General features: G+C 28.7%; 2 protein-coding genes across 2 annotated transcripts in view; one reads left to right on the top strand and one right to left on the bottom strand.

Annotated features, from left to right (window-relative positions):
- LOC136988460 (NAD(P) transhydrogenase, mitochondrial-like) overlaps positions 1-12669 on the bottom strand; it is a 267559-nt gene that overhangs the window by 200204 nt on the left and 54686 nt on the right. The window lies entirely within an intron of this gene.
- Patronin (calmodulin-regulated spectrin-associated protein patronin) overlaps positions 1-12669 on the top strand; it is a 74453-nt gene that overhangs the window by 46170 nt on the left and 15614 nt on the right. Inside the window, 7 exon segments of the mRNA XM_067286346.1 lie at positions 489-704; positions 3436-3521; positions 5701-5854; positions 6087-6273; positions 8205-8462; positions 8543-8690; positions 8759-8802. Of these exon segments, the coding sequence (XP_067142447.1) occupies positions 489-704; positions 3436-3521; positions 5701-5854; positions 6087-6273; positions 8205-8462; positions 8543-8690; positions 8759-8802 (1093 nt within the window).

Below are 12669 nucleotides of genomic sequence, written 5' to 3'. Positions count from 1 at the left end.
TTGTCATATTTTTACTTAATTTTTTTTTTAATTATTTGACTTATTGGTGATTTTATAATTTTTTTTTTTTTTGAACTGAGTAGATCAATTCTATCAAAAGAACTATTCTAATTCTATCAGTGATCCAGGAAATCTATGACACTTCTTATTGTGAAAGCTATGAGCAAGTGATGTTTATAAATATATATTAGATTAAAATTTACATTAATATCTTCATAGAGAGAGAGAATTATTCCACTGAAATCCTGACAGATCTTATATTGTTATTTATATTCTAGGCATATTGTTTAAATAGAGTGTGATGTTAATCAATACTGTGTTTAAAATATAAGTTGTAACAGTCCATATCCAGTTTACAATATAGAAGTGTTTTTTATATAATGATTTTTATTCGATATTTAAGAAATTATAACTGTATTATTTTATTAAATATATATTTAATTTAAATTTGATTTTAATTTTAAAATATATACATTTTTAAATTTCAGGGTGAAGAAAGATTGAAACCTCAAATTATTCATTCCTTAGCTAATGCTGAACTTTATTGTTTAGCACTTGCTAATATTTATGCTGATCCCAACTATCATAATCTCAACCACATTGGTATAATACAATTATTAATGAGAAAGGGTGTAGATGTTATTGAACCACCAGATGCATCTCTCACAGAAACTGTTCTTGTACAGACTGCACCTATTAAAATGGTATAAAAATTATAAATATTTATAATTAAATTATTTAAAATATAACTCCTTATTACTGTAATTATAAAGTCAGTGGTAATATATATACAGTGGTACCATGTACTTTGAATGCTTCAGAGTTCAAATGGAAAAGTTTTCGAAAATTCATCTCAAGGGTTAAGCGATGCTTCAAAGTTCAAACTGTGCATGTAATGAAAAAATGCACTTGAAGTGTAAACACAATCTGTTGTGTGCCCAATTCGTCTCTCACTTTTGCATTATGCTTGCATGTTTTCAGTGTTTTTTTTTCTTCTTTATTTTTGGTTTGTTTGGTTATATATACTATTGTGTGTTATTCATCTATTTTTAACAATTTTTTCCTGCAATTTTTTTTCAATAGCAGCTTTTGGGTGCCCCATACATTTTGTATTAATTAGTTCAAAATTTCTCAAACAGAACTTTTTAAGCACATTTAACATGTTTAGGAACATCTTCCTCATACACATTTTTTTTTTTTTTTTACTGTTTGTATGGCATTATATTCTTTCCGGAACTCATAATGCATATATCTCTGATATGCTTTTTATCCAAAAACATCACTTGATTTTATTCAAACAAAATGTGAAGTAATAAAGAGCTTAAAGTAAGCTTCCTAAACAAAGAATATACTCTTACATTATCTATAATATGTTATATTTCAAAATTGTTATAATTAAATCACACATCTGTATTAAGATGCAGAAGCCATATTATGTGACCAGTAAGTGCAATTTTCATTATACAGTATTTACATATTTTTATTTATGGTTTTTGTGTTTTAATTTATTATTAGGGCATTTAATTGTTAGTATTTGATTGCTTGCCGTTCTCTCAATTAGTTGTATGTTCTTTGGAACTTAGCATAAAGTTGCTATTGAGAACAAATCATACAGGAACACTCCTTTTGATGGAAAAAGTAGATTTATTTTCTATAATTTATAACTGATATGCATTTTGGGCTCTATGCCCCTCTACAATCCTTATTTTATTACATATATTTGTAAAACTATATAAGAAATTATGGAATGTATTTAATAATTATTTTTATTTAATATATGCATAACTCACAAAATTTAAAAAATAAATAATTATCTAAAAATAATTATAGTGACAACTGGAATAATTAATCATTAAAACCATTTGATATTAAATTGAAAGTATGCGGCATTACTGTATATTGAACAAGTTACAAAATATATATATATATATATATTCTACATTTAGAATGAAATGAAAATATAAGTTTCTTGAAACAAGTAAAACTAAAATAAATTTTTAAAACATGTATATAAATAAATGTAATAAAATATTGTGAGATCTCACTCAACAGCATCAAAATTCTTAAAAATGAAAAAATATTAAAAGAAAATTTTTTGAACTATATATAATTTTACCAATATATAGTTTTATTTGGTAAAACTATATAGTTTGAACTACATAGTTTTACCAATATATATAATAAAATAAGGATTGTAGAGGGGCATAGAGCCCAAAATGCATATCAGTTATAAATTATAGAAAATAAATCTACTTTTTCCATCAAAAGGAGTGTTCCTGTATGATTTGTTCTCAATAGCAACTTTATGCTAAGTTCCAAAGAACATGCAAGCATTTAATTGTTTTTTTTAACCTTAAATTATGTGTGTTTGATGTTTTAAGTTTATCGAAATGGGTATTGTTCAGGGTCTTGAAATGGATTAATTCACTTTCCATTTTTCCTAATAGGAAAAATTGATTTGGACTTCAAACATCTTCCTGGAATGAATTAAATTGAAAGTATGCAGCACCACTGTATATTGAACAAGTTACAAAAAAAATAAATATATATTCTACATTTAGAATGAAATGGAAATATAAGTTTCTTGAAATATATGGAAATCTTTACAAATTTATTAAAATATATTCTGTAGAGAATGTCAAAATATGTTTTTTTCTAGTATAGAATAAATTGTTGGTGTAGTATGTAGCTTAGACTGATAGTCTAAACTACTTCTTTAAATAGTAGAGAATTGACTTATTCTTAATTATTTACATTATTTTATTTTACATATATATTTTTAAGTTATTGTATAGTAAAATTAAGAAGATAATTTTTGTTTAAAGTGTAGTTTTAAAATTTTAATTATTTTTTACAAAAATATGAATATATTTACTCATGCAATTTCAACTTACATCCAGTCAGTCAAAACCAAACCTTGTCATAAGTTGCTATTTACCTGTAGTTTGAATACTGTTTTAATTATTTTATTGAAATTTGATATGAATTTATTTAATAATTTGATTTCATGAGCTGTAGTTAGTTTTATATCTTCCCTGTATTTTATAATTTTAAAACTTTTGAATCTTTTTACATTCTAAACTTTGTTTTATTATATTTGAAAATTAAAATGCATATGAAGATAGCTGAAATATTGTAATATAATAATAAAATATTATAATAAAATATCTGCTGAATCAAATATAGTTAGTATAATTCAGTTAATAATAGTAAAATGTCTAGATCATTCATCCATTCAAGATATTCATTAAATTTTTTTATCTATTAAATTAATAAGATTATTATTGATGAGATAATATTAAAATATACAACCATATTAAGAATAAATAATATTTTGTCTATTTTATTTAATTTTTAGTAAATAAATAAGTATAATAATAATGTGTAACATGAATTTTATATTAATATAGTCATTTTTAATGTTGAAAATTTTAGAGTGCACATATGGCAGTTATTGAAAGTATAATGGCATTGTATATAAAAGAAGTTTTAATACCTGAGAAAGTAATGGAAGTAATTAGGTAAATATTTATTTTATTCAGTTAATAATATGTATAAGAAAACCAAACATTCAAACAAATTGAAAGATTTGTTATTAATGTAAAATTTTAACACCTAAATATAATTCTAGCATGATTACAACTGAGAAAATATATTTTTTGCTCTGTAATTAAAATCAGAATTATTGTCCTAAGCATATTTTTACTTTTCAACTGCTATCTGTGGTTATGAAAAAGTCCAAGAATTTTGAATATGCATGTTTATTTCAATTATACCTAACTATGCACTTTCTATATTTATAAAGATGGATAAAAAATATTTTCAGTGTGCATTTTTTAAATTTTAATAACTTATTATTTGTATAAATTAACATCACATATTTTTAAAAATGAAATGATCAAAAAATAATTAGGAAATTTCCTTATTAAAGATTTAATTTCTTAAAAGATAACCCTCTTTTGATTTAAATTTAATTAAAATTTTTCTACATAAATTAGAGATAGTTGTTGATGAATTGTAATTGATAATGTCTTCAATAAATAAATAATTGATTCAGTTTAAAAGTCTGAAAACATTAATACATGAAACTATGAAAAATATTAGTCATTGAGGAATTTTTACTAATAATAGTAATAATCTCAAAACTAAATTTTTCTATAATGTTTTTACTATTGAATTTTATCAAAAGTTTACATACTCAATTGGATTTATTGGTTATAGAGGCCACTCAAGCTATTTTCAGCTTGTAAATGTTTTTACTATTGGTCCCAGAGTTTATTTTAAAAAATTTCTGAAACTATTTGATGGTTAGATTTGTTTTTATAGTTTGTTTATTTTAGAATCAAAGTATATTTCTTAAATAATTTAATTGAGAAATATATTTCCATAAAATTTTGTAAATCTTAATAAATTTTATTAAGCAATTGGCAATTAATTCGTTGTATAGTGTTATCTATAAGATTAATTGTGAAGTGACTAAATAATTTAAGTATAGTGAAGTAAAAGAATTTTATTGTATGTTTGACAGCTGGTATAGTAATATAAAAAAATTTCTTATATATAATTATATATAAGAAAATTTTTTTAGAAAAAAAAAACTTATTTTTCTGTATGGTTTCAGTGTTTTATATCAAATTTTAAAGATACATACAAAATACAGTAGAGACTCAATTCAATGTTCTCCGGTTTAATGTATTTTTCGTCAGTTTCTTCAAATGTTCATAAACTACAACATTGATATTTCTGTGTATAGTGTCAATTTTGCATATTTTTGTAATTTAACACATTGAAAACTCAATCTCTAGATGAATTTTCACCTTAAAATTTTTTGAAAAAAATATAATGTACTATATTTTATTTTATGTTTGGATGATCAAAGAATTATAAAGTTCAATGAATTATCAAGATTGTTTCACTTTGTAATAGTGACATGATTCCACATTCAGAAGTTTTGGCATTTTGACAGTCATTGCTGGACTCAGAGATTCATGTAATAGCAGAGTAAAGCAATAAAAACATTAGTTTTATCAAAGCCAGTGCTAATGAAAACATTATAAAAAATCAAAATGATTATATTAGGGTTGCATGCCACATGTTCTCCTTCAACAGCACTCCTATGAGCCACCATATTAGGCATTACAAAAAAATGCTTAGTTTCATTAGACAGATGCTGAATTATATACCCATTTCAACATCTGCAGAAACTAGATTACAAGACTTACAAGAAGAGACCAGAAAAAGTAGACAGATTTTGAAACAAATGTCTATTATAGGATGTCTTAGCATTCTAAAAAATAATTAGGCACTTCTTGAAATGGTGAATTTCAGCATATGGTTATGATATATATATATATATATATATATAATTTTTAGTGAAGAAAAGTTAGAATATTTATTAAATAAAGACGGACAACAAAACTATGTAATGGATTGATTACAAAAATGTACTAGATTATTGGATTTTATATTATGATTGCTTACAAAATAAAGTATTTCTAGATAAATTTTATTTTTCTATAAATACCTTATTCTACTTAATATTTATTTGATTTTAGAAGTATTTATATATTTACAACTATACAAATATTTGATATATTTATCAGAATGTTGGAATTTTGAACTTCTAATAATTTTATAATTTCTCCTACAAACTTTATTTTATGATAGATTAATTTTAGTTTTTTAATTTTTTTTTAATAGTAGGTTTTCGGTTATAAGGTTACCTATTGATAAACCTATTGATGCAAAACATGCAGCCTTACTTTGGATTAATAAATCATGTGTAAAGATGAGACATAGAATTGAAGAAGAATTAGGTTCTTATCGGAGTCCTGGTGAAACAGAAGTTAATCTGGTATGGTTTTATTTTCATTTAAATTTTAATATTCTATGGGGATTATCATATTTTTGTAGTCTTTCACTGCACATAGCCTATTAGTTTTGTAATTTTCAACTCAATGCAAGTAACATGAAGGAGATATAGAAACCAAAAAAATGTCAGGAATTAATCGTATTCTGACATGGGTTGTGTTGAGAAACGTAATACTTTTACTTAGACTTTATAGAGGGTAAATTATATTTGGTAGGAAGATTACAGGCTATGCTGTACAGCCATCTGTCGTAAGCCTACACTACATAACCACACATTCCTTCAGACTGACCGACATGTAGTGCCCTGTATCCCGATTGCCCAAGACTTGAATGACCTAAGTGATGGATGCTGTCTAGCTGCTCTACTGTGTTTTTATTGCCCTGGATATCTTAATTGGCAAGGTAAATTATTTTTTGCTGATATTTTATTTTTTATTTAATTAGTCTGATTATTGTATATAAAAACTTTTATTTAAGATTATAATAATTTTCATTGACACAATGTAGTAAAAACACGTAAACAGATAATGAAAATCTTCTTTACTCGCCATGTCCAATCACCAGGAACAAACTATTCTCCACAGCAGAGACGACCTTTCTTTAGAGGCTACGCCTCTGCCAAACTATGTAAAACAGTCTAAAATGTTCACAGGTGACAATCCCTTCACAATTAAAAATATAAGATTTCTTTGTAAAATAGGGCTGGCAGAAATACAGTAAAAACACGTAAACAGATAATGAAAATCTTATTTACTCGCCATGTCCAATCATCAGGAACAAACTATTCTCCACAGCAGAATGTGTGGAGAATAGTTTGTTCCTGATGATTGGACATGGCGAGTAAATAAGATTTTCATTATCTGTTTACGTGTTTTTACTGTATTTCTGCCAACCCTATTTTACAAACAATGTAGTAAAGTCAATTAATAGTATAAAGTGTACATAATTTGTGATAATTAATATAAAAATTGATGTATTTAAGTTACATATGTATACAAATGTGTATGTAAATGCAACTCATTATTAATGGAAGCTTCTGACATGAATAAATTATAAAATATATTTTTGTATATTAATGTTGGCTCAATATAACATACTTCAAGAGAAACACATACACATGTACTGTACATTCAATGCTAACAGCTGTGGATTCAAATTTATTGTTTAACTCTTCAGATCTGCTGTTTTATTTCATCTTATTTGTAGTCATCTGAGTTAAACTGGCAGTTAATAGTACAGTTCAAAATTGATTGGCTCAATTTGCAATATTTTGCTGGCAATGTCTGTTCTTTGTACTTGCTACTTGAATAAACACAACTTAACATTTGAGTGTTATGAAAAAAGCCAGAACAAAATAGACAAGAAGGATTGTTTAAAGGCCAGTCCACTCCTGTTAAATATAGCAATTCTGCTGAGATGGACTGGATGTCATTGAACATTGTTTCATTACAGTTTAACAGTTTGTAGTGTATATATGATGGTTATGAACTGTTAGTCTGATTGATTCTTGCTTACATATGATGAAAACAAACTTAACAAAACAACACAGTCTCATCTACAACAGTCAGATTTTCTGGATCCCAATGACTGCATTATATTAAGTCATCAGTTTAGTATAATTTGAATTATACGAATGATTTTCTTTATTAGTTAGAATAATTTAAATTCTGTATTATCATATAACTAGCAGATAAGCCTGGTGTTGCTAATGCAAAAAGTAATGATAGGAAGATTAAGGTTATTACATTATAACCATTCACAATCTTACCCATTTTCACAGAATGCAAGAATTAGGTTTCCTGTTTCCAGACTAAAATTAGAGAATTTTTAGATAGGCCTAAAATAATGTTCTATTTCCCGCAAAAATGCAAAAAACCGCATCTGCACCTGTAAATCTTGCATTCCACTTTCTCTTAACACTTCCATTGTTAAAGAATACACTTCTTTCATCCCCATGTGGTACTCTATTAAAATGCAGTTAAAAATAAAAAATTGCATCTAAAATTGTAAATTAGAAGCTGAGTTCTAAGCCTTAATCCTTTTCTTCTCCTCATGGGGGGAATTTCAAAAAATCCCTTCTTAGTGTACATTCTCATGACGTACCCTGTGTACCAAATTTCATCTTTCAACTCCTAACTGTTTGGGCTCTGTGCTTATTATCTTCATCATCATCAACCCATCTCAATTATATTATAAGATACGTCACCCTAAACAAACTGTAAAATATAATTTTGAAAATTATTATATTCTGAAATTATGAAGGATTTTCATTATTATTTTAAATAATTAGATAGAATAAATTTTAAAAAAGTCTTTTTAAACTTTTTTAATAGATGTTCGTCTCAGCGATTCACCTAGTCTTGCAGATTCAGTCTATAATCTTCAATTAGTCCAGAGATTTTGTCAAGAATATCTTCCTCATGATATTCACTTTCTTACTTTGGAGGATTTCATCTATTTACATTCCTCAGTGCATCAGAATATATTAGCACTAATAGCTGATTTAATGTATTTATTTGAAATTCGGCCAGCAAAATGTGTTAACAGACCAGGTATAAGAGAAGAAATTGAACAGAGTCTTGTTTTAGAAGGTAAACAAAATACAAATGGCATTTATGGAAACTATATATATTTTTATTAAAATTTGTATTTTTAAACTTGAAAACTTTAGCTCCAAAGCGTTTAAGTCAAAATGGACAGTCACCTCAGGTAATTAGTAAACCTCGTTCATTTCGTCACACAAAAAGTCCAATTCCAGATTTGAGATCGGGTGCCTTTGGTGGTTCTAATTTTAGTCTTCCAGATATTAATAGATCCAGGTAAATATTCAGTGTTAAATTTAATGTATTATACTTTCAAATGAATTAAAATATATGTTTTATTCTAGTCCCCAGTCAAATGGAAACTGGCAACAGAGAGAGAAAATGACAGGTAGGTAATAATAAAATAATTAATAATTATAATACTTTATAAATAATAATATTTTCTTTATAAAAGTATAAATAACAAATTTTTAGTTTTGTTTAATTTTAGTAAATTAATATTTATTTTGGAAAAGTTTAAAACTACGTAGCAAATGAGTCTGATAGTTTGTTTATATCAAGGATACTCAAACTTTACTTAGCTTAAATAACCACAAATATTTTTCTGTCATGGGAAGAAATAGAAACAATGGCATTGGGAATTAGTTTTTAAACTAATTAAAATAAAATATATGACCGTAAATAGTGATAAATATTTATAATAAATATTGTTTACTCTAAAAAGATTAAACGCATTATTATTATTATGATGGGTTAAATGAGATATACTCAGTTAACACCGGTGGCTGTGTACTATGCCAGACCAAAGTCAAGGCATAGTAACCAAAACAAAAATTAAAGAAGTGTATCAGTGTGTGTCTGTATTCAGGAATTTCCTCACAATATAACATGTATTCATTATAGTGGCCTTCTGTAGTGTGATGTATGTGTTTCTATTCAGTTGTAATATGCCCAGGCTTTTGTGTAGTGTGTGTGGTATGACACCTGTAGAGGAGAGAACGACAGGTACAATAAGCACCCTAACCATCCTCCACAGATGCCTTATTTCCAGTATACTTGCTGACTTTTTCAATGCATGTATTTTGTATTTTGTGAGTGTTTGGAATGGATATGTCTATAATGTATGTGATTTTATTGTGTTTGTCAATGAGTGTAATGTCTGGTCTGTTGTGGTAAATTGTGTTAATCTGTGATTATGGCTCTGTCATAGTACTTTTTGTGCGTGTTGTTTTCCAATACTGTCTGTGGAACGTATTTGTAGTATTCATGGATGTCTACTAATTTGTGTTTCTTTGCAAGCTCTTGGTGTATTATATTTGCTACTTGATTATGTCTGTGTAAATAATCTGTCTGTGCCAAGAGCTTGCAACCGGAAGTGATGTGTTATATAGTTTCTGGCATGATGTGACATTTTCTGCAAGTGTCATTTGTGAGTGTTGCATCTTTGAGTATGTGATTTCTGTAGTTTTTAGTATTTATGACCTGATCCTGTATGGCATCATAAATCCTTCTGTCTCCCCAAAGAGGCATCCCCGAGCTAACCAGTTGTTTGACGCAGTTTTGTCAAGAAAATCCTGGGCCAGGTCATAAGAATGCCTGCCATGGAGTGCCTTTTGAGCCCACGATTGCTTAACGGTGTCTATGCTTTTTATATGTTGTTGGTTGTGAGTGTAAATTTAATGGTGTGTTATTTGAGTCTGCTAGAGTTACTGCTTTGTGTAACTGTAATGTTTCTTGTTTTTTGTAGAAAAACTCTCGCAGTGACTGTATTTGTTTGTAGTGAAGGTTAACTATATCAATCAGGCCACGTCCGCCATCTTTACGTGAAAGGGTTAATCTTTCTGTGGTGGATTTAGGATGATGTTGTTTATGCTTAGTAAGTGTTGTTCTTGTTTTCCTTTGGAGTTGCTTGAGATCTGTGTGAGTCCAATGTATACCTCCAAAGGAATATGTGAGTACTGGGATGACATACGTGTTTATTGCTTTAACTGTGTTTTGCATTTAACTCTGTTCTGAGAGTAGCATTTAACCTACTTTGGTATTCTTTAATTAATCTTTGCTTTATTTGTGCATGTTCTGTTAGTTTGGCCTGTTGGAATCCTAAATACTTGTAGAACTCGCCCTCTTCCATGGATTCAATAACGTCTCCATTTCCAAGTGCAAAATCTTCTTTCTTCAGGATTCCTTTTTCTATATGAAGTATGTTGCATTTATCTAGGCCAAACTCCATTTGTTGTCATTGGTGTATGAATGTGTGATTTGTAGGAGTTGATGAAGTTGTTTTTGTGTAGATGCATAAAGTTTTATGTCATCCATGTACATGAGATATGACAGTGTAAACTGTGTTGTTTTTTCGTGTCTGATATTGTAACCATATTGCGTGTTGTTTAACATGTTGGATAAAGGGTTCAGGGCTAAGCAGAACCAGAGAGGACTCAAGGAATCTCCTTGAAAAATTCCGTGCCTAATGAATATTTGGTTTGTTTGTATGGAAGTGTTACTAACTCTGAGATGCAGTGTTTCTCCAGTGCTGCATAGTGTTTTGAAAGAATGCAATGAGTGGTGGATGTATTTTGTACATGTGTGGAACACTGTCGAATGCTTTTCTGTAGTCTATATATGCCATGTGTATGTTTCTGTGTTGTTTGTGTGCTTGCCGTAGAATGACTGAATCTATGAGTAACTGTTCTTTGCATCCCCTGTGATTTCTATGGCAACCTTTTTGTTGTTCCGTAAGAATGTCCATTCTTGAACATGTTTTTATATTTTGTTTGCAATGCAGGATGCCAATAATTTGTAAGTGTTGAAAGACATGTAATTGGTCTGTATTGTGTGGGGTCTGTGGTATTGTTGTTTTTAGGTTTCATGTAGGTGACTCCTTGAGTAAGAAATTTTGCATGTCTTGTGGATTGATGATGATGTATGTTAGATATTTAGCTAGTTCCTGGTGCAGTGATGTAAATTTTTTGTAGCAGAAATTGTGAATGTTATCTACACCAGGTGTCTTCCAGTTGTGTGTTCTGTTCACAGTGTAGCGAATGTTGTATATGTTTATTTCAGCACAAGGCATAGTTTATATGTTGTGCAAGTTTCTGTTCTCCTCCTCGATCCAGCCTGCATCAGCATTGTGTGCAACAGCACTGAATCAAAGAGAAGACCAATAAGTTGAGTTGTTCTTCTGTGGTGTACCGAGTGTTTGTTTTGGTACTAATTTGTCTGTAAAAGAGTTTTTCATTGTAAATAATTTATTTTATTGTTTTCGTAGTGTGCACGTTTTGTATTGTTTGAGTCTATGTGCTTTGGCTGAAAGTTTTTGTTTTAGTGTATCAAATGTATTTTGTAATGTGTGTTTTTATTTTCTTGAAAATGTTTTTGACTGTTTCTTTGATTTGGATATTATGTTGTTTTTAGTGTATAGTGTCAGCCTGCCTAATTGCTATCTAATGTCATTTATTTGTGTTTCTATTCTTCTCTGCCAAGCAGGCTTGTGACAAAATTGTTTTGTGTGTATCTGTCTGCAATTGTATTTTCAGTCCATGGTTTGTTACTACTGTAACTGCTCCAGCATAAACTAATATATGAATGTCTGAGAGAGAAGAAATTAAATGGATGTAATGTGATAGTAGGTGAGCATTTACATAATTTAGTGTTTTTCCTACTACCTTAGATGTGGTCTTTGTTTGGGATATGTACTGTATATTTAGTGAGTGTTTCCTGAAATATAAGTGAGAGCATATTAACTAAATCTATGTCTATGTTATCAGTGATGGATGAGGAAGTGTCTGTAGTATCATTAGTAGTAATTGTTGTGTGTGCTGTTATCAGTGCTTGTTGCTGGATTATCCTGGCAGGTTATGTGATCTTCATTAATGTTAAATGATTCTGTCTTGCTGATGTATTTGATCAGCAACCTGTTGTTTGATAAGTTCAAGTGTTGATTGTGGGATAAGGTTGTTGTGTATAATTGTTCTTTTTTGATCAACAACCCTTTGTTCGGTGACAGTGAGGTGAGGATATTGTTGTGTGAATCTATGGTGTAGTTGTTGTCTGTATGCTGTCATGTTTGTTTCGAGCCTTGTGATGGTGAAGTAAGTACAGATGATAAACTCGTTCATTTCTTTTGTCCATTTCATCTGTTAGTGTGATTTTCCAGCCTTTGTGGTCTGTGGATGCATTGCCAGAGAAACACCAAGGCTAGGTTGGTTCCTCACATTTGTTGAGAGCATTGCAGTAACCATGCTTGGGCTAGTGCTGC

This window comes from Centruroides vittatus, unplaced genomic scaffold (genome assembly GCF_030686945.1).
Source record: "Centruroides vittatus isolate TY-2023 unplaced genomic scaffold, ASM3068694v2 scaffold_3315, whole genome shotgun sequence".
Classification (NCBI taxonomy): domain Eukaryota; kingdom Metazoa; phylum Arthropoda; class Arachnida; order Scorpiones; family Buthidae; genus Centruroides; species Centruroides vittatus.
Note: the sequence above shows the minus strand (reverse complement) of the source record. Positions and strands in the feature narration are given on the sequence as shown.